Source organism: Nyctibius grandis, chromosome 5, assembly GCF_013368605.1.
Source record: "Nyctibius grandis isolate bNycGra1 chromosome 5, bNycGra1.pri, whole genome shotgun sequence".
In the NCBI taxonomy this organism is placed as follows: Eukaryota; Metazoa; Chordata; class Aves; order Nyctibiiformes; family Nyctibiidae; genus Nyctibius; species Nyctibius grandis.
Genome location: NC_090662.1, coordinates 35,756,320 through 35,779,160, shown reverse-complemented (window position 1 = coordinate 35,779,160; position 22,841 = coordinate 35,756,320). Strand labels below are relative to the sequence as shown.

At 35.9% G+C, this 22,841-nt stretch overlaps 1 protein-coding gene across 1 annotated transcript in view; it reads left to right on the top strand.

Moving 5' to 3' along the window:
* ADAMTS20 (ADAM metallopeptidase with thrombospondin type 1 motif 20) overlaps positions 1–22,841 on the top strand; it is a 104,648-nt gene that overhangs the window by 14,055 nt on the left and 67,752 nt on the right. The window contains 8 exon segments of the mRNA XM_068400735.1: positions 3,197–3,453; positions 12,756–12,839; positions 13,570–13,694; positions 14,612–14,652; positions 14,969–15,074; positions 16,172–16,318; positions 16,947–17,088; positions 18,439–18,543. Of these exon segments, the coding sequence (XP_068256836.1) occupies positions 3,197–3,453; positions 12,756–12,839; positions 13,570–13,694; positions 14,612–14,652; positions 14,969–15,074; positions 16,172–16,318; positions 16,947–17,088; positions 18,439–18,543 (1,007 nt within the window).

Genomic DNA, 22,841 nt, shown 5'->3' with positions numbered 1-22,841 from the left:
TAGAAAGCTCTGTGCTTTGCACTACTGTATTTTTCAGTGGGGCGGAAAACTTTCAGTAGTTGTGTTTCATAGTTAGGCATGCATCTTTAGAGTCAGAAAATAGTATGATGCGAGAAAGGCACCTGCAGCTACAATCAAAGTACAAAAACTAGACAAAAAAGCAGGATTAGAAAGAATTTATTTGAAATTGTAGGTGTCCATAGACTAAACACTGAGGTACCATCTGCTTTGGGATATAATGATGTAGAAGCCTTTGAAGGTCCTGCCTGAGCAATGCACTTCTTAACCTTTACTATTATACTAGTGCCATTTAAAAAATATTTTTCATTGTGTTGGAAACATAGGTTTTTTTTAAGCCTAGTGACATAATAAATGCTTTTCTTTTGCTTTTGATAGAAGCATGCGGCCTTCATTTATTTGGCTTCAAAGAAAACATAAATGGGTGGAGATTCACAATAGGAGACAGCAGCTTATATTTGGTTCAGCTTGGCATTTAGAAACATCCTATCTAAATAAAATTCTACAGCTTTCATGAGCTTGAAATCTGCATTTATGCATTTGAATGTACTTGTACTTCAGGAATGTTTAAGCAAAGCTAAGTGCATAGATATGACTATCTGAAGAAAAGGAAAATAATAATATTTCAACTTTATTTTCTTAAGGACTATCTATCTGGATGTTTTAAAGTATAAATTGCAAAAATAATGGTGTAGCTTGGGTGGCTAGTGTTTTTAATTTTGGAAAATTCTTAAAGCATGTTTTATACTCAGAAACAATATGTTGAGAATTCTGCTTTTCCGTAGATACTAAGGCCAGAAAACAACCATTATCATCATCTTACATTCAGCAAATTCTAGTGAAAGATATTTCTTTTGTTTAGCTCTAGTTTAGGAAGCTGATGCTATCTATTCATTGATCGTCATTGCAGAGCGAGGAATCAGTACTTTGTTTGAAAATTAAGCAAGTGTTATTATTCCTGATTCTATTTTTAGTGATGAATAATATGTACTGAACCAAAGTAGAGGTCTTTCAGTTTGTTGTGTGTTGTTTTTTTTTTTTTCCCCCCATGTTGCATATGAAAATTCTATTAATATAAGCAACCTAGTATGAGAAAAAGGCTCCAAGCATTAAGAATATGGTAATTTTCCCCCTTTTCATTTATTGGAGCAACTACAAAATATTGTGAGCCAGGGATTACTGTCATTTTTGTGGGAGTGAAGTTGCAGAAATGTTCATGGAGAAAAACCTTGTGTTGCTATATTGATGTCCTTCTAAAGAAGATATTTGTCTCCTTTAATGCTTGTCTTGCCTGGTTATTCATATCTTCCTTCAAGGAGGAACAGAGTATATCTAGCAATCCTTGTGATCATGAGAGTTTCTCTTTCTCTGGCAGGTGAACCTTGACAGAGGATACGGAGAGGCATAGCATTCAGTACATCTTTTTAGTTTGAAATTGGACCATGATAATTACTTCTAAAATTGTCTAACTAATATTTTCCTCACTTTGTACTGGTTTCTTCTAAACTAACTTGCTGATGAAAAATTAATTGGAAACCCTGGTACAAACCTTACTCAAGTCAGGATAGGACATGTGCTGCATTTCCTCTATTCATAAATCCTGTTTCCTTAATACAGGGAAGCTCATCTGATTTTGCCATAATATATTTTTGATAAATAGGATAGCTATTACTCCTCCACTTGTTGATTTCTAGTGTTTATAAACAAAATTAATTTGATTTGGTCTGGTATCGAATTTGTCTTGGCTGGTCCATAAATTTAGGTCGTCTTTAAACTCCCACTTTAAATATAGATGCTGTTATCCATTTTGCCAGTACTCTCAAATCTCAGACACCTTCTGTGACCTAGTAAAGATACGAGACTGCTTCAGCCAGTTCTCTTCAGTGCATCAAACTCAGTCAGTCTGAACACATTTAGTATATGTAGGTACTCATGAACAAGTTCCTTTTAAAAGCCAGTCCCCAAATTCTTCTCTTGTTATTGTTAGCGCTAATAGTTTTTTCAGTTATAGCTATATTTTGTGACTGACTTTTAGATGGTAGTCAGCAAACATTAAGGTGCATGCTGTTGTCCCTTTACTGTTGTTTTCTGGTTATGTTGTGCCCTAACTTTAAAGAGGACAGACTATTTACCTGTCAAAAGTAGCTTAAAGTTTATGGATGAGGGCTCTTCCCTTGAAATATGGAATGCATAGATTTAAATCCTGTCAAGTTGAGGGTGACAGAGTTGGGATCTCTGAATTATTGAGTCAGTGCTATAGTCACTAAGTCATTAAAATAAAAGGATTAGGAGACATGTCCTTTGGCAGCTACTTTTTGAGAGGAAATCTAGTTTCCAGAAAGACAGTGGAGGTTTTCTCTGAGGGGGCTGAAGTGTCTAGTTAGGTGCTTAAGTTCTGGAGAGTAGTGAGAATTCAGATATGCTTCTCAGTTAAGTATTTTTATGTGGGTTATTGCTAAGGTGAATCCCTGATCAATGCATGAATTTTATATATTGGGCATTAGAAGCCTCTGCTGGCTGGACTATACAGCATAATTGGAAGCATCACAGTACTTGGTTTGGAGGTATCTGAGTAGGTTCTATATTTCCTTTAGAACCTGATCCTACATAATGAATATTAACAAAGCTGTCAAGGAAGTCACTGACGGCTTTCGACGTGTACTTGCTTATGAAATAAACTCCATATTTATGTAAATATAATGTTATATAAATGAAGAAGTCAATAGGGACTTGAATTCAAGACTCAGATCTGATCTTTGTTGTGGTTTGTTTTGATTGGTTCTGTTGGTGTCAAAGGTTAGAGTGTAAAAATATGTGTTTTGTTAATTAACTTGCTTCCTTTGTTTCACTGCTTAAGCTGTAGTGCTTATCTCCTTCCAGGCTGCCTGTTTGGATTATACTGAATTCTAGGAACTGTATAATACTGCTATCTCTTAACTAACTTTTAGCAATGAATCCATATATGATAGAACTATATGATAATGTATAAGACATCTAATTTGATGTTCCTATTACAGTCTTACATGTCTAATGTATTTTTTTTACTTCTTGCACTGGTTCTCTTGGAAATAATACCATAAATATAAGTTCGCTTTGTCTATTTTGGGCAGCCTTTTGCCCATTTCTCTTTTTAAATTTAGAAACTGCATTCAACAGTAAATCTTTTTTTACTTTACAGAAAAAGAATTGAAGAGCACTTTACTACATCCAACCTTCAGCAGTTTAAATGAAGAAAGCAATGTTTTACACAAGTCTCTCAGTTTAGAGTATTCTTTAAATAACCTATCTATAGAGGATGGTGGCAATCCACATTCCAGGAAAAAACGTTTTCTTTCCTATCCAAGATATGTAGAAGTGATGGTTACAGCTGACACCAAAATGGTTCGTCACCATGGGCAGAATTTACAGCACTACGTACTAACGCTGATGTCAATAGTAAGTAAACTTAAGTTCGTAAGTATTAGAATATTGGCAATTTCAGTTATTTCCGTTCTGTTGTTTTCTCTTCTGCAACTTTCATGTCTTCTGGTTTGATTGAATTCTGTACTAAAAGAAAGAGATTCCATAAACATAAAAAAAAAGTAGGGCCAAAACTTCAGATTATGGATCTTTTCAGTTTAATGCAGTAAGGTGTGTGGGTGAAATGCTGTGACCTATTTCCTGATTTGCTGTTGCGTTAGAAGAATTCTTAAGCTTCAGTGAGTTAAATAGATGGATTAATTACAACAGACAGAGGTTAAAAGGCATTGTGAAAAAAATGCTCGGTTATAGTAATCTTAGTTTTTCAAGTAATTTCAAATTAATATGGGTCAGACTTTGAGTTGGCATCATTTAGTTGAGCTCTTTCTGTGTTGAATTCTTTCCTGAACCAAAAGTCACTTCTTGTATTGATTCAGGATCTAGGACCATAAGCTCTGTAAAATCAAAAGGTTTGCCATGACATCTGTTGAACCATTTTTTAGGAAAAGCTGTGCTAAAATATTCTGCCTAGTAACTATTTCTAGATTTCTGTCCTTCCATCTGCTCAAGAAGCTTAATTTATATGAAACTGCATCTAACTTTGGGCTTGCATATTAAGACACCTACATATAGGTATCTATCGAGATATCTGCTTTAAATAACAGAGAGCTATTCACTTAACCAGTTATAGGCATCTACTTTTGGATGAGCAGAATAGCTCTCTAGTTTCTACTGGGATCAATTAATTTGCTTCACAGAAGTCTCCAGTGCTATTTAAGATGCCATAGGACATCTGACTTGGCCTCAGCTGCTGCTTCACAAAGGTGTGCAAGTCTCCTGTAGATCATGTGTCATATCTGCCAGTGCTGTGGAGGTGTCTGATAATGTATGGCATCTGAAGTTGCACTAGATAATGTGTAGTTAGGCAACTGAACTGAGTTCTGCTCACTCTAATGTCTAGATCTCCAGCTGATGGCAGCAGAGGTGCTGTCACCTATTATACAGATGTGGCACCTAAATTTAGAAGATGGAATTTTCTTTAATTAGTTTATAAGAAAAATAATGAAATTTTAGGGGAGATTAGCATACTTTAATTTGATAAAGTCCTCTAAATTTTTCTGCTGGCAGTGGTGTGAAGGTCTGAAAGTTCATTTATTACAAAAAAAAAAAATCAGTATTGAAAGGTGGATTTCTTTTTTCTTTAACTTATAGTACAGACTCAATTTGGAATTCTTCTAGAAACAACTGATCCCAAAGATGCCATTTTTTATAAAGTTACTTTTTTAATACAGAGCTGTACTAAGAACCAAAATGAAGTGGTCAAAACATTATTTTAAAATGGAAGCTGTTCTGTAAAAAACTTTACAATAAGATGAAATGGAACATTTATTGTATAATTTTCATGAGATGCTGTTGTGATTATAGCTATTGTAATAGCTGATTTTCTTTGTTTTAAGAACAAACATTGTTCCTTCATCTGTAGATGTTGTACATTCAACCACTATTCCTTACAGTGCAATGTTTCTTGTGCCTTTTTACTTACATAATTGGACTTCTACTAGGTAAATAGGATGTGCATTGTATAATTGCTGCTAAAGAGAGTCTATATGAACTGTAAGATCTAGCATTTAACATATACATGTATGAGAGAAAGAATACCATTTCTTTGCTAAAAATCTTGTGATTTCATTCTTGCACTTACCTATCTATACTGTAAAACTAGGGCTTAGGGAAGTTATTGCTGACTTTGAGGCAATGGCGTACAATAAAACACTACATCTTTAATGTGAATTTAATATCTTTATCTACTGTGGTATTCAGTAAGATGTATAGCTGGCATCTTCTGGCAGCTCTTCTTCCATATGTACATCTGATACTTCTGAAAGTAATCTTGAAACAAAAGTTTAAGATGTTATTTCTAGAAATGTTTAGCTTTTATAAATGCAGATTTTTAAAAACGTATAAAATGAGATCTTAATTCTGAAAGATGTTCTTCACAGTCCAATTAGTTTCCTCCCCACCTCCCCAAGAATACACATCCCAGCTCGTATCCCTTCTCATTGAAACATTTCAGCGATGTCATAGATTCACAGAAAAACTTGTTGTAAGGGACCTTTGGAAGTCAGCTGGACAACTCTCTATTCACACATATATTGCTTTGTCGAACAGTCAAGTAATGCATATGAAGATACAGTCTTCATTCTCTTCTTTTCTCTTCCTTGTCCTTCCCCATAATAATTATTTTTCAGTAAGCTAATAATGAATGTGAAGAATAGGAAAACAAATGCCTACCACTCTTTACTATGTAATCTGTATTAGAATTCATCAGTATGCAGGTAGGTCATTTCTTGACCCACAGCCTATTAGTGTTTGAAATAAAACCATTATTCATCTTATTTCATTGCTCATAAATGGAAGAAATGAAACTATTAAACTTTGTCCTTTCTGCCATTATACAGATAGCTTTGATTATTAAATTTAACTGGTACTTGTGTCTGGTCAAGCAACTTCTCCTGTTACAGGAAATTGTCAGGTTGCTGGCATTTTAAATGAATCAAGCATTATACTCTACTCTTATAATCATTCTGAAACTTTTAAGGATATTCAATTTTGGCTTGGATTTTAAAGAAACCTAAAAAGTTTAAGCATATAAATCCCATTAAATTTTAATGAAACTTGGACATCTAGCTCCCAGAAGAACCTTTGAAATCCTGGCCCATTTTTCTTTTCTTCCTTTTTTTTTTTAGCATCAACAAAGCCATCAAAGTAAACTTGCTGCTATAGGATGCTGTTTTATGACTGGAAAATAAGATCTGAAATATACTACTAAATATTTTTAGGGTTTTAAGTGTCTCGTCACTCATCCAATTCAACCTGAAAAGGCTTAACTCTCAGCATGCAAGTAATCCCATTGAACTGGAACTGGAATGCATTTTCTCATTTCTTTAAAATTGTATAAATCTTGGCAAGATGAGTATTCACAGTATTTACACTATGTCTTGGAAATACTTTGTAGTTCTTATTGAAATATGTATTTAAAAAGTACAAGGAATACCTTTGCCATAGGACTTTATCAAAACTTTTGTATTGAAGTACAATAAAGAGTGGCATTATTTAATGTGAAATGATAAATAAAATAATAAAGAAATCTGTGATTGCTTAACTCACAATGTTCTTTCTTATTCCTCCAAGCGTTGCATCAGCAGAGCAGGCAGTAGGTACTGCCTTAATAGATTCAGTAGCCTGAGGACTCTTATATTAGGCACATTATGTTGTGACAGTTTGAAGTCCCTAACACGAAGGCTTGATCTTAGCAACTGAAATAATTCATTCAGACGCTGGAGTTTACTGTAAAAGCACCAAAACCTGTCAAATCTGGTTCCGTGATACATTTTGAGGTACTGTCCTCATTTTCTGAAGCAGGTACCTGATTATGGACATCTTTTTAAGAAATGTGCTGCTTATATAGTTAGTTTGGTAGTAGAAAACTTCTTGGTCCGTTCTTAGTCTGCTTGCAGCAAGAACTTTGTAATCTTGCCTTTCTGAAAAGAAAACTTGAAATGTAAAAGCACCTGCGGTAGGGCTGTGTTGGCCAGCTCAGATCATGAACTTGGCTGAGTGCCTAGTCATGTGAGTGCTAGAGTTGGAGCATGAGAGGGGGCAGCCATGCATTCAAGGAGAGGATTGAGACAGCATCAATTTAGATCATTTAACTTGCAGTGAGACTGTGGAGTCATGAAATGGCATTATATAATGGTAAAATAGTACCATTATAAAATGGTATTAAAAGCTGGTGTTTTTAGTTTTAATCAAGACAGGTTCCTAACTTGGATTGCACATAAGTGGCTTTGACTCTCCATTGTTTTGTTCTTTGTGTAGTCATAATTAAACAGTACCAAGGTTTCACTGTAGGGACAGACCTTGAACCCTGAACTACTAAGGAGAAAGTCACAGAGACAAGTATTAGTCTAATAATTAAATATCTAACAACAACCACCACCACCACCACGGTAACAACAGTAGTAAACAGCACTAACAGCAGCGAAGGGTAACTAGCTTCACTTATATATTTATTTTTTTATCCTTCCTTTGTTGCTGTGCAGTCTGAACTGTTCTGTGGTGTGGATGCTGGTTTTGAGTCTGAAAAATCTCATGAAACTATTTTCCCTTTGTCTTGGCTATTACCTCCTGCTTCTGTGAAGCCTGGATTTAGATCACTGTAAAGCAAGTAGATCTGGTCTTTGTAAAGAAATGGTGTATTCTGTCAAATTCCTATCCCATTTCATCATCCTTTTTCATGAATGCTTCCAATAAGAGAGCATTGAAAGAGGTATCCTTAGAATACGGGAGCAGGGAGTGCTTATCCCTTTACTTTTTTCACTAAAAATAAGAATCTCATATTCCAGATCTTTGATACTTCCCTGCATTGATCTATCATTTCAAGACTCAGTTGATGATTTTAGCCTGTTCAGTTCCCTAGGTAAATCTTCAAGTTTGGTTTGTGGTTTTCAACTCTCAGGATTTTTCTCTTCACACATGTGTTCAGCCAGCCTGCGGAATATACCTTACTTCACCAGTAAGGGCATCTCATTATCAGCTCAGAGTCTTGCTCTTCAATCTTTTGAAAGCAGTGGTAATAACTAAATGTTTGGAGGTCATGAAAGTGCCCATGAAACAAAGGATTTGTACTTTGACTCAAATGTCAGGTTAATGAGAGCAGTGTTACTTTTACGTTTAGCGGGAGCTTACCTGTCTCTAGTATGAGAGAAAGTATGCTTCAGATTCTGGCAAGAACTGCTGGCCTCAAGCGTCTAAGGGACATGATTTCAGGCCTCAGCTGTTCTGCAGACAGAGATAGCCAGCAGATAATTCAGATGGTACACGGATATGGTGTTGAAGGTTCTGCAACAGATTGTCTTCAGGTGTGCAATGACATATTCTTCTCTCTTCTTATACTTACTCAGTCTAATGCATCCCCTCTGAGGTATGAGTAACTTGTATCAGGTTTTGAAGAAATACTTTTGCTCAAATGTGTTAAATGGACATTGCATCAACAGGCAGGAAAGAGGACACCCGACTCTGGGTTTTGTGTTTTCAGATTTTGTTAGCAAATAACCTCAACAGACAGCACTTGCACAACAGTAATGCATTTTTTTTCAAGGGGACTATTAAGGTTACATGAGGGAACATCCAGCAACTACAGTAATAACCATAAACGAGAACAAGAAATGCTAAGTTTTAATCCCAAGAAGGCTCCAGCTTGAATTCCTTGCCCATATCATTCTAATCACCCAGGATCAGAAATGAGTCTTCCTCTCACATGCTGTGGTACGGGAGGCCTTTAAGAAACTGAAGGGTAATGTTGCACTGAAGGTTGATAGTCGCAGTTTAGGCACTCGTGGTATTATTTCATGTTAGCTGAACCTCGTTAATGACCCCATCTAGTTCTCAATCCCTTTGCCTTTTCTACCTGATATATACCCTTGTAGAACTGGACAAATCCTGTATTGTTTTTTATTCACTGTGTCAAGTGTCACTACCTCAAATGACCTGCATGCTCTTTACTTGACAGCCAGTGAAATGCAGCTGTTCCCTGAATTTCAGAGCTTTCTGTTCCAAAACAAGATATTAACTAGACTGTTATACAAGTTAATAGAAAGATGTTCCTGACTAACCTTGTGCCCTTCTATGAGGGAGTGACTGCATCAGTGGACAAGGGAAGAGCTACATGTCATGTACGTGGACTTGTGTAAGGCCTCTGATATGGTCCCCGACAACATTCTGGCCACTAGGTTGGAGAGATATGGGTTTGATGAGTGGACTGGTAGATGGATAAGGAATTGGCTGGATGGCCATGTCCAAAGAGTTATAGTCAGTGACTCAATTTCCAAGTGGAAACCAGTAACGAGTGATGTCCCTCAAGGGTCTGTATTGGGACCAGTGCTATTTAATACCTTCATCAATGTCATAGACAGTGGGATTGAGTGCACCCTCAGCAAGTTTGCAGATGACACCAAGCTGAGTGATTCAGTTGATTTGCTTGAGGGAAGGGATGCCACCCAGAACAACCTTGACAGGCTTGAGGAGTGGGCCCATCTGAACCTCAAGAAGTTCAACAGGGCCGAGTGCAAGGTCTTACAGGTGAGTCAGAACAATCTCCAGTATTGATACAGACTGGGAGATGAATGGATTGAGAGCAGCCCTGCAGAGAAGGACTTGGGGATACTGGTGGATGAAAAATTGGACATCAGCCAGCAAAGTGCACTTGCAACCTAGAAAGCCAGTGGTATTCTGGGCTGCATAAAAAGAAGCATAGCTAGCAGATTGAGGGAGGTGATTCTCCCCTTCTACTACACTCTCATGAGGCCCCAACTGGAGTACTGCATCCATCTCTGAGGCCCCCAACATAAGAACAACATGAACCAGTTGGAGCGAGTCCAGAGGAAGCCCATGAAGATGATTAGAGGGCTGGAGCACCTCTTCTATGAAGACAGGCTGAGAGTTGGGGTTGTTCATCCTGGAGAAGGCTCTGGGGAGACCTTATTGCAGCCTTTCAATATATAAAGAGGTCTCATAAGATTGAGAGGGACTTTTTACTAAGGCCTGTAGTTGACAGGACAAGGGGTAATGGTTTTAAACTGGAAGAGGGTAGGTTTAGATTGGATATAAGGAAGAAATTTATTATGATGAGGGTGGTGATACAATGGAACATGTTGTCCAGAAAAGTTGTGGATGTGCCCCATCCTTGGTAGAGTTGAAGCTCAGGTTGGACAGGGCATTGAGCAACCTGGTCTAGTGACAGATGTCCCTGCCTGTGGTTGGGGGTTTGGACTAGATGATCTTAAGGGTCCCTTCCAACCCAAACCATTCTAGGATTCTGTTTACTGTATTTCTATAGCAGTGCCTTTTTCAACATTATAATCTAGACATGAAACAGTCTGACTTTGTTACCTGTTCCATAAAAGATCTTTCTGTTAATGCTATATGCATGTAATCTTCTTGTATAGGTTCATGCTGTAACAAATTCTCTGTTGTAAGTGGCTGTTACATCAGCTTAAGTAGTAGGAGAGTCAGTCCTCAAGACAAGCGTCTTCATATTATAAGCCAAAGATCCTCACAGATCTCATTTCAGGTTCCTCTCTGACATGATTTTGGAATGCCATATGAATCTGTCTTCTGTTTCCTCTTTGCTAAAGAGAAATAAAACTTGAAATAGTTGGGCTGGAACTAATCTCCCCTAGCCTCATACATCAGAAAATCTCGTCTCCCTCCATAGTGAAGGGATGAAGAAATGAAATAACTTATCTTATTGTCTTTATGAAAGTATATATATCTAAATATGTATCTTCAGATAGGCATATCTACACAACAATTCATCCTTTTCTCCTTCTCCATTGACTGTGGAAGGAATTTAGACAGCTAGCTTACTGTTAGTTACATGAGCTGAGATGAATGTGATAATTATATTATGTTATTCTAAGACAACAATTCATTTAGGAGCTTACCTTGACTGTAGTATTTCACGAGGATAAACATCCAGAAATATCCTCTCTAGATTTATCAAAGTAGATCTCTAACTATAAGAACACATATGAGCTTGATAATTTTTGGTAGTTTAAAATAGTTTTGATAGTAGTAAAATAGTAGTTTATTCCATTCGAATTTAGATAACCCCTTCTGCTTATGTAGTGCTTGAGCCTTTACAGGCACCTGTTCTTTGATAAAGGTGTTCTGAATGTGTCTGTGCCTAATTGAACTCTTCAGTGAGTGCTTAAGAGATGGTCCTTATTTCCACCTCGGGATAATTGGACACTTGCTGGTTAGTAACCAAGAATGGAGCCCGTATGGAAGGAAGGAGAGAATAGCTGTACAGCTCTGAAATGTGTTCTCCACATGGATTCCAAAACTCAGGCTCCTTCCCTGCCCTTATTGAGTCCTCTATTTACAGCTTGTGTATCAACAAAGAACGAAGGACAACGCTGCGCATTGTGCTTTCTCCGGTTTAGAGAAAGGGAAGGTATGAGTCAGTGAGAGCCAGTGCTCTGTCAGTTCCAATTTTTAGCAGAATCACTCAGTCTCAGGTACACAGGATTTATACACAGCAAGGCTGTGGTTTCACAAGTGATTTGATCCAGTTCAAGTGTAGGCTGCTTTTGAAAGAAATCTGTTCTTCTGCATCTTTCCCTCTGTCAGCACCTGTGTCAGAGGGGCTGCACCAGGAATGAGATCATGTTGATCAATATAACATGATACAAAAATAGAAAGAAAAATACATTATTTTGCAGCTGGATCAGTTCCTTGATCCTATTACTCTTGTAGCCTTACAGCCTTACCACAAGCCAGAAGGGAGGAAAGCCAGTACTTCTGTGTTTGGTGGCAACTCTTGTTTAGATAAGGCTGTCATTCAACAACTGCTTTAAACCAAATTGTAGAATCCATATGGATGGGATGTCTGAAGCTGTTATTGAGAAGGAATAAACTTTTTTACTGCTTTTATGAAGAATAACTTTCAAAGCGGTTCACTTTGGTGTATGGAATTGACTCATGATTTTTACTGTCTGGCTGCAAGATTATATATAAAAATGCCTGTTGGGTATGTAAATACAAATTTTATGAACGAGGTAAGAAACCTCTGTGTGTGTTATATATATTTTCAATACAGGTTTACAACTCAGTCCAGCTTCCATTAAAAGAAAGGGGAAAAACTTATGGGTTCAAAGTTGCTTTCTAAAACCATCTAATATTTTAGGTATTGATTCTACAAACCACCTGCATAAACCAGCTTATGTCTATGACAGTCTCAGTGACATTACTTTTGTTCTTCCTTTGATATTTTATCAATAAACTACAGGTTTTACAGTGTATAATAAGTATGCTTTTTACACTAGCATTTCAACGTGGTGTCTAAGTGTTTGGAAATGAATATAAAATTATAGCTATTTGGATATTGAAAACTGCACATTTTGAATTTAAGAAGACTATTTTAGGATAGTTACTTTTTATGTGGATATTTCTATTGGAAAACAGCATGTTTGCGTGTTCTCATCTTTTTTTTATATAGTAAACATGAGCTATTTTGAGGTAGCGTCTTCGTTTAAAAACTGGGCAACTATTTTGGGTTTGTCACCGTATCCTTGGGTAGAAAGGTACAGATGGATGCATGAGACATCTGTTGTGTAGCAACTTGTTTTTCTTTGATAACTTGTTTGCATGACAAAAAGAGATGTGCTTTATCAGGTGAATTTAATATTCTAATCTTCTGACTTTTTTCTCTTTAGGTTGCAGCAATCTATAAAGATTCAAGTATTGGAAATCTTATAAATATAGTTATTGTAAAATTAATCGTAATACACAATGAACAGGTAGGAAAAAGAAATATTAAAAAGATTTCTTTCTAAAAGAAGAAACAAAATACGTGAATTTGCATTGTAATTCCAAAGTTTAAAATATTTTAGTTTTAAATACAAAAGATTTTCTTTAACTCTAAAACTTTGTTTTAAAATAGACTAAGTGTCAAATGTGAGGTTAACTACAGAGCCTTTATTTAATGCCTGTATTTCCCCATCTCTCTATTAGCCCTTCCTATTGACCGAAATGGACATAAACCAGATACTATATGAAAGTTTATGGCATAACTACCTGAAGTGTGGTTATACGCATGCAAACCTGACAGGGAAATGACAGCTTCTATAGAGAGTTTTGCTGGAGGGTTTTCAGCCCTATCAGTTGTAATATTTTAAGATTGTAAGAAGTATACACTTTTCAAATACATGTTTTTATATGTATTTATCATAAATTTCTTGTCACTCTATTTTTTTTTAATATTTAACACGTGGTTCATGCTCACATACATTGATTAAAATAATGGATTCTCACGACTGATGACTTGTAGCTAAATTAAGATCTGATCCTACAAACAAATCTGAGAGTCAGCTCTGATGTAGAGTCCTGCTGACTTCCTTTCCATGCACAGTCATTGTTTTGCAGATTAGGGGCACAAATGACAAAGTAACAAGTGCAAGTGCGTGAATATTAAAACCCTTATTTGTTTGTTTTGGTTTTTTTTTTTTTTTTTGGCCATTTCTTGCTTAGGAAGGACCAGCTATCACTTTTAATGCAGCTACCACTCTTCGTAATTTTTGCTTATGGCAGCAAGCACAAAACACTTTGGATGATGCTCACCCTTCTCATCATGATACTGCTGTTCTTATCACTAGGTACAGTATCTGAAATAGCCATAATTACTCACCTAGGTGAGACAAATGCTTCAGTTTCTTTTTTACATCATGATTTTTTAACAATTCCACTGACATTGTTCATATTGAATAAAGACTATCTTGTACCTCCCAAACCACTGATTATCAATTCATGAGCAATTTCTCTGATAGTGCTATGTTGGTAACTAACCATCTGATAAACGTTTCATTAAAGACGATGGAAATTACTTAGACCTGAAATTGTTGCAAGGAAATGAAGTCTTTAACCATTGTATATATATGTGATAGGGATGGGGTGTTGTACATAATGGAATCAGCTGAAGGATGCAGTGACGGTCAGCTCCTGATAGCCCAAGCACAATTAGAACTACCAAAAGCTTACAAACGGAAAACATTTAAATATTAGTTTATATTCTTCCTGTACACCTGTCGCCTCAGTGAAGGTTCTGATGTTCATTCACTGAAATATATTCTCTCTTTTGCTGTTCCTTTTAATTATTTTTTTCCCCCAGTATTCAAGTTGGACACACTCCAGCACTTCAAACTGTTTGATATTTGTCTTGAATTTTACATTATTTTGGTAGATGGTCCACTACATAAGGTAGTTTCAAGTATACTGTGATCTGCATGTTTTTTCAGCAGCATTTCACGCTTGATCTACCTTCTGCATTGTAGAGAAATAACATAGTATTTGAATTTTTATTCTTTGCAAGCTACATAGAAAGCAATACTGTGAGCTGAGTCTAGTGAATTTAAATTACTTCTTTCATTAGAATGCAAATTGTTTGAACGGACTGTAAGTTTAAAAATTGAGAATCAGATTTGCAATTGCTGTAATTAATATAGCAACAGTGAAATACTTTAAAAATGTTCTTTTTATTTGCTGTAATAATTTTAAATAAATTTTTTCCTTCAAGGGAAGATATCTGCAGAGCTAGAGAGAAGTGTGATACTCTTGGTGAGTTCTTCTTTTTTAATCACTATGATTTTATAACAGAAATTCTGTAAGAGAATTTCACTGTAGGAGAAAAATCAATTAGGAATAAATCAGAAAATAAGTGCAAAATTTAAGTCACACAGACAAAAAAAAATCAACTGCTTAATACTGTTCTGCCCTGGCACGTACTTTGGTGCCAGGCGTTGTTAGTTTTGTGTAAATTTGCTGCATAGTTGAGGCATGATTTTCAACTCAGGTGCCACAGTAGTCATTTATAGAGTCACTTCTACATGAAAATTCATTCTTTAAGCTTTTATATAAGGATGCAATTTTGCAGGTTTGGCAGAGCTAGGTACAATGTGTGACCCACTACGCAGCTGTTCTATAAGCGAAGAAAATGGATTGAGTGCTGCTTTTACTATAGCGCATGAGCTTGGACATGTGTAAGTATCTATTTCCCAGCAGGTAAATTTTTTTAATTTCCTTTTGAATGTGACCATTTTCCAGTGATGGGCTCTACGTTTCTAAGAGGTGTGCTATGTCCTTTTAGAAGAGTCATTATTTTTGCCTCTTGTAGTGAGCCAGCTCTACCCACCACCTAGAGGTAGAAAAATTGTGAATTTCATAACCTGGTTGGTATCCTGAATTATGGGAAATACTGCCCATACAGCTCTGTTCTGTCCTTTTGTCATATGAACTGTCTGGGACACTGGGACGGATATCTTAGATGTGTAACACACTCCAACAGCATTCTAGCCCGATGGGAATTTACCTTTAAGAAAAGACAAATGTTAATGTAACACAGAAATATTCTTCCTTTTGTTTGATCCTTTCAGAATACAATAGAGTAACACAAAGAGAAATACTTTACACAGAAAAATAAGAGGAGATGACCGCATTTTATTTTATGAAGCATACCTCACCAGTGATGGCAGAAAGGTGCTATACTCTAGCTCCATGACGCATGCCACAGTGTAGGTAACAATGACATTACAGAGCTCAGTAGCTAGCTTGTTGATTTTCATGTGGCTGGAAGTTCCTTTAGATGCATATCATTTGTCATGGTATTTAAACTGAGATATAAAATAAGACGATGTGTTAGTTGCATAAATATGATGTTGATGTGCTCTGTGGTGTTTGTTACTGAATAGTAAGAGTTACGATGTGAATGTCAGGGTAATATGTTACGGACAGTCTAGTGATGGCCTGTGTATTCAGTTGAGGAGATGGGTTGTTCATTTAAAGTGGCATACTCCCAAAATACTGGATTTTTTTTCTGGTGAGCTAAAGAACTATGTAACTGTAAAATTCTTACTGTGCCCAGCATTATATAATTAGGAGCATTTTGGCTAAGGAGAGAATTTGGTAAGGCATTTTTAAGATATCTATTGCCATAATGTCAGATAGTCGTATTAAGTGAGTCCCGTTAAATTTTGAGGCATTTTCAAACTCCAAACTCAAGCATTTGCTGGTACGACAAAGAGAGTTTCAATTAATTATTGCTGAATTTGTTTTGGAGTTTGTCTATTTTACTTTTTAGATTTAATGTGCCTCATGATGACAGTTTTAAATGTAAAGAAGCTGGAATTAAACATCAATACCATGTGATGGCTCCAACTTTAAATTACCATACAAGTCCATGGACCTGGTCAAAATGCAGTCAAAAATATATCACTGAATTTCTTGAGTAAGTATCTATATAATGCTATGCATTTTTTGTTTTCTATTTCATGTCTTTCTGAGAAGTATTTTCAAAGTATTGCTTAAATACCAATTTTGTGCTGTTGTTAGGTTTAACCACTGACTTGTAGGGCCTCAGTCCTCCAGAAAGATACACATATTTAGCTCTTTGGACGATGCATGGTTTTGTTAAAGTTACACTCAACACATAAAGCTAAGAAGATTTTTTTTTTTTTAATATAGTGGCGTTGGTTATTGAAATACTCTTTAGTAAGATTTTGGTAGGTCAGAATAGACACACTTTATTTTAGGAAGTTTTTATTTAAAAAATAAGTGATAGGTATGATTTAGGCAGTACCATCTTTTTTTTCCTGTAAGAATGTGAAAATGAGAAATGACAGCTAGAAAGCAAAAAAACCTTAAGCTTTGTTTGACGGATATAATGCAAGATCCAATAAAGGAAAATCAAGTGACCTGGTTTATTTAATTAATTTTAATTAAAGTCATTATGTAGGCAGTAGGCATGCAAACCCATAACTCCACTGAGATATACATGTGTAAATGTTGTGTGAGTAGGATCCCAATTAATTAATTAGGAGCGATTTATTCACATTTTGTTCCTGTTCTTAAAACAGTACTGGTTATGGTGAATGTCTCCTAGACAAACCTAGTGGAAGAATATATGATCTTTCCTCTCAGCTGCCTGGGTCAATGTATGATGTCAACAAGCAGTGTGAACTTATGTTTGGTCTTGGGTCACAAGTGTGCCCGTATCTGGTGAGTGAACAACAGACAGAGTCATGCTTAATCTATGCTAAAAAAATACTGAAAGGTAGGTTTAGAAATGAAATCTCAGGACTTCTTGTTTTGGAAGAATTTTATCCTGAAATATGTCAAAATTCAGGTTCTGTTCTGTTGAAGGGGGAAGAGTTCAGTGGAGAGCATTGCAGCTCATATACATATGCTAGAAATGTATAGAATTAAAAAGTAAGATTAATTCATTTTGATTTGCACATCTATGAATGTGATTATAATTCCTTTAAAAGATATAAAGCTGCATAAATTAAGGCTTCCTGCAACTATTGAAATGGAATTATTTCAACACTTTTTACAAATGTTTTCACATTATAGCCCCTTTAATTAACAGGTCTTTCTTAGTGCTTCTTTGTGCTTTTTAAAAATTTACAACTTTAATATATTAATTCAAATATTTGTTCCAAATATTTGGTCCAAAGTGTAGATTTCCTCTACTTTGTCAAAGAGTCAAAAAATATGTTCACGCCTATTAGAGAGTACTTTTTGTATACTTAACCAAAAATTTCTTTAAAGCAAAATTGGGATCTGGAAAGAAAACTTGAGTAGATGAATAAACTTAAGTTGTGTTTTGAAAGCTTAATGTGGCCAGTGCAATATAAAATAAATAGAAATATAACATTGTGGCTTCGTTCATGACTGTTGAGATGTCACACAGAGTTAGATTTTTGGATCAACTTGTCAAATACCTCTACTAGCATTGCATGGCTTGTTGAGCTGTTTAAAGGAGAGAGTTTAAGATCATATTCAGACTGAATTAAGTGGAGCTGTTGGTGAGGTAAAGTGTTGTTTAGGAAGAGTCAGGCTTTATGGGAATATTATAGAAAAGTAAAGGGGAATTCAAAGACCTGAAGATGGTGTTACTAAAGACTGCTTTGTAAATTTTGTGATCCACAAAGGTTATTTGTCCATTAAGAGTCTTTTAATAATTTGAAAAGGAGGCTTTCTTCTTAATTTTCTAGTTACTGTATTTTTAAAAATAATTCCAGTTAGTATATTGATCTGGGGGTCGTACTCCAACTGTGCTGCATAGTATCAGCTGTAATCTCTTCTATGCTTTTCTATTACATTACCTACTGAGTTAGAAAATGAAGTTATCTATTACTTCTAATGGGATCAGTATATTCCTGATGCCTGCCCTTATGCAAAAATCCTTTTTTAAATTTTTTTTTTTGTTGGGTTTTATCTTTGAAAAATCATAGTACTAATAGCAAACACTAAACGCACATAGTATGAGAAAACAATACAAATCTACTAACTAATGTATAAAATGGTGTTACAGGTACCACAAAGGTAATCTTGTTTTCTTTTTAGAAACAATGCAAACGCTTATGGTGCACAAGCACAGAAGGTGTTCACAAGGGTTGTCGTACTCAGCACATGCCTTTGGCTGATGGAACAGTTTGTGGTGCAGGAATGGTAAGCCTTCACATGTTTCTTGGTACTTGCATATGGCAAAATCATTGAAGTAGATAAGAAAGGTCAGGGCTTGCTGTGTGGCAGTACTACACCTGTAGCATACTGATTGTGTGAACAGTATCTACCTGACTTTACCTGCAGTTGCTCTTAGTCCTGTAATGCTATGACATAAATAACACAGGTTGTCTGTTCAGAGTAATGATAAAAGATTATAAATGACATGTTGGTTAAAAATAGGTGGAAAGACCTCAGGGGAAAACTTCCGTCTTCCCTTCTGTTTGAAAACTTCAGATAATTCATAACAACTGGATTTTTTTCCTCATCAGTAGTGCTCCAAAGATGAATTTCCTGGAAATAAGACATCCCAAAAGTGTGTTTCCCCCAGTTTGTCTTGTTGAGGCTGCTTCACTAAACTAAAATGAACTAACTATGAGTGACTTAGATACAGGGATATACTTCTTTAGAAAGAGGGAGTCTTTGGATTAGAATCCTGGTTACAGTAGATATTTGTGTGTTGTATCTGTTTCGGAAGAAGTATGAATCATCTATCAGTACCTCTTAATCTACTCCAGTAAGTGCCTTAACTACACATAACTCCCACAGGTATTCTGTCTTGCCTATTTTAACATAATTCAGGATACTTGGATCTGTTCAGTGCTAAAAACCAGGACCTCTCTTCCCACTCACACCCTAATGTCTAGGACTCTACCTGGGTGTATGAGGTATGGATTGAATACTTTGACACATAAAGAAGAAATGGAAGCTGGGCTTCCTACACCATGCTCATTGGTTTATTTGGTAAGGAGTGTTTGGCGATGAGAGGTCAGCTCACCACTTCCTCATCTGGCAGGTTGTTTTTGATGCAGATCTTTATCTGTATCCTCTGTATCTGTATCTGTAACCTGTCTTGTGCTGTCCATAAGAGTCATGAATATCTAATTAGTATATTCAGTCAAGGCACTTACAGAACTTGGATAGAAACAGAAGTAGTGGTGGAGGCTAGCTACAATCCAGTTATCAGTGAGGATTTGAGTATTTTAGTTTTGGATTTCTATGTAGTTTGGGAAATGAAGAGAAATTAGATGATTGAGTTCTTTGCTGTTCTAGTCTTTGGCTTCTCCATGTCTCAGTTCGCCACCAGCAAATGGAAGTATTTTCTTACCTGACAGGGGATTGTGAGAATAAATGTGAGATGCTTGACATGCTCAGATATGACAGTGATTATCTCAAGTATGGCCGGTTTATTATGTTGAGCCACTTTTAATAGTAGTGTGCTTTGGGAGCTTCAGGGGCTGTGGGAGAAATGTTCATTTTTTATCTTTTGATAGTTTTATGTGTTCAAAGATGATTAAAAAATATCTGGTCTAATTTCTATGTATAATAGGATGCTACATTTCACACAGTTATTACTAAATTTCCTCTGATAACTTTTAATCTTTATGGATTGCTTTTTTTCTTTTTCTATATTTGGTAAGACAGTAGTAGTGAGGAATTTGAAAATACTCTGGATAACAATTTAGTGGGTAAGCCATCTCAAATAGTTTCTTTCTCTCTTGCAAGATTAGAAAAAGCTATTTGAAGGTTGCAGTAGAAGCTTTGCTTGATTAAATCCTATGCATGCAGCTGGTGTTATAACATTTAACCCATTTTTCAGTCAGTCACTGATCAGAAAGGAAGTTAATCTTTTATATAAACTTCGTGTGTAACCCTTTAATTCAATTGACTTGACTCTAATTTGCCAACATCAGAGCATTTCTTTTATATAAGAATATAAAAAGATAAAATAATGCAATTACTTTATTGAAACCATTTTTCTCTAAGAAGTGAAGAGCTAATTACAGTCATTGTCTCTGAAAGATGTAAGAAAAAATAACAATTGATCGGACAAGTTGTGATCTGTTCCTGTCTAAGGGACAGCTCCTTTAAAGCTTAGTCAGCGAATTTCTGTTGCTGTTAGTGGAATTAAGACATGGAGACTAGTTATTGTAATTAATATTTGCCAACATGCTAAATAAATTTATATTTGGCATTTGCAGCATTGTTGCTGTGATTAATACAGAAAAGATCCATTTAAGGCATTTGTAGTTTGAGTATCCACCTTTTAAGCTTAGATTTGACACAGTTTATTTTCATAGTAATCTTTAGTTTTTCTTCAGGTTGTATCTGATTAGTGGATCTTGCTCTGTGGACTGCTGATTCTGTGATTTGCGTGATAAATTCTGTGATTCTGTGATTCTGTGACTGCTCTAGCAGTCCTTGTATCCGTCCTTCCCCAAAATACAAGAAGATATAAATCTAATAATATCTGAGACTCTCAAGTGAGTGAGCAAACAGCTTTCCTGAGTGCCTGCAGTTCCTAATGGAGTATCTTCTTGCCATATGCAATCTATCAGCATGCATGCATTTTGAAAGAGAATTGTGTTTTGTATGTCTCATGGTGCACACACCTGTAGAGCTCAGTGACTTTTTAATGTATATAATACTAGTAGTAGGTACGAGGAGCATTTTCTTGTAACATTAAAGGGAAAATGCAGCCTAACATTTCAATGTCTTAGAGAATAAAGATAATGTTTTCTTGGGACTTTGAACATTTCCTGTATTAATTCTATAGAGTTAATATTATTAATTATCTTGAATTAATATTACTAAAATAGAAAACTTTCTCTTTTACTACAATTTGCTGTCTAGTCAAATTTCTGTCCCAGTGTTTTACCTGATGGCAGTTTGCTACTTAAACAGTGAAAAAAACAAATGTCAGAGAAGTCTGGAAAAAGCTGTTTAACAGCAAGAAGGAATCCACATGATACATGTAAAAGTTTGATTGGAAAGCACATGCCTTGTGTGTGAGAGAGAGAAATGTTTATTACTTCTATTCATTGTAGACATATATTATACATTGAGCTAGTGTCTCTGAAAATAGAATATCTATCAAGTGAATTAAGATTTCATCCTAGTCCCTTCATAGCCACATAAGTAGAGGGATACACGGACAAATGAGCATGTGGATGCAGACCAAGAAAGGATTGCTTTGATCAGTAAAAGAAGTAGCAGTCTCTGATTCTGAGGCATGTTTGCTGTTCTTCAGTTGTAGGTTACTACGCATGTATTGATTTCTTTCAAAATCATTGCATTGCTTGAATACCTCATGAATGCAATACAAGAAGACAGTTAATCAGAAAGAATAATTCATTGTGCCTATATATGTATATAAAAAATTTGGATGGATTTTAAGATTTGGGTATCGGGGGATATGTTAACCATCTGGGAAGCAGCAGCAGATCTTTTGAACTGTCAATGCGGAATAAAACATATTTAAGCGCTCAAACCAAGAATTTTTGCTATAAACTGGGATTTTTGTAAAATACTTTACTGAGGAGATATGATTTCAGAAAAATTAAAAGTTTTCTGTGGGAATATATCAAGGGAGAAATAAAATATGTAGATTTTTTGCAAGAAAAAATTGAAAATGTTGAAAAAAATGATTAAAATATTGTGAGTTTTGTCAATAATTAATGTCATCTGAGTAACAAATGTAGTCTCATCTGACAATCCATGCTACAGAGGTAGAGACCTGAGATGCTATAGTTACAGCTTCAGTTAGACATTTCCCCAAGCTCCAGTAATTACTAACCACTCTATTTTCACTGTTGTTATATGCTCTAGGCCCCACTTCTCATCTTGGTCTTGTTTCTTTGAGCAATGGGCTTTCTTAGGTATGTGTATTACAGGAAGAAGCCAGAGAGCAGACATAGGTCTAATGTGCAGCAAAGCATTTTCTGACGTCCACTTGCAACAGACAAGGCACAGAGAGGTGTGTAGCAGTACATTCATTCAAGGGAATGAATGGGAATATCCCATAGAGATAAATACAGCCAGAAACAACAGCTCTGGTTTGTGGACTTTGGCATTCATCAGAGTAGGAGTTCTTATCTTCACTCCCTACTCATGGGGTTATATGCTGAATCTATGTAACTTCTAAGATTCATGCTCCTTTCCCAGCTCTGTGTGATTGGAATCTACTTAGAGACAGTATATGCTCACACCTCAGCTACAGGTCAGATACTTTATAGTGAACTGGTCTTGTGCTGCAGCACTGTGTTTAGTGTTTATCTGTTTTGTGGCACTAGCTATGCCCATTTTCCTTTCCTGCATTCAGTCTTCTACAACTTTCTCTTCCTGTGCTATTCTCTGGCTCATAGTCATTCTCAGGGCCCTGTCTGGATATCAGGAGTTAAGAAATTGTATTTTACAAGGCAAAAAGAAATCGGAATAATAAAACTGGGTATTTGGAAGGCAAA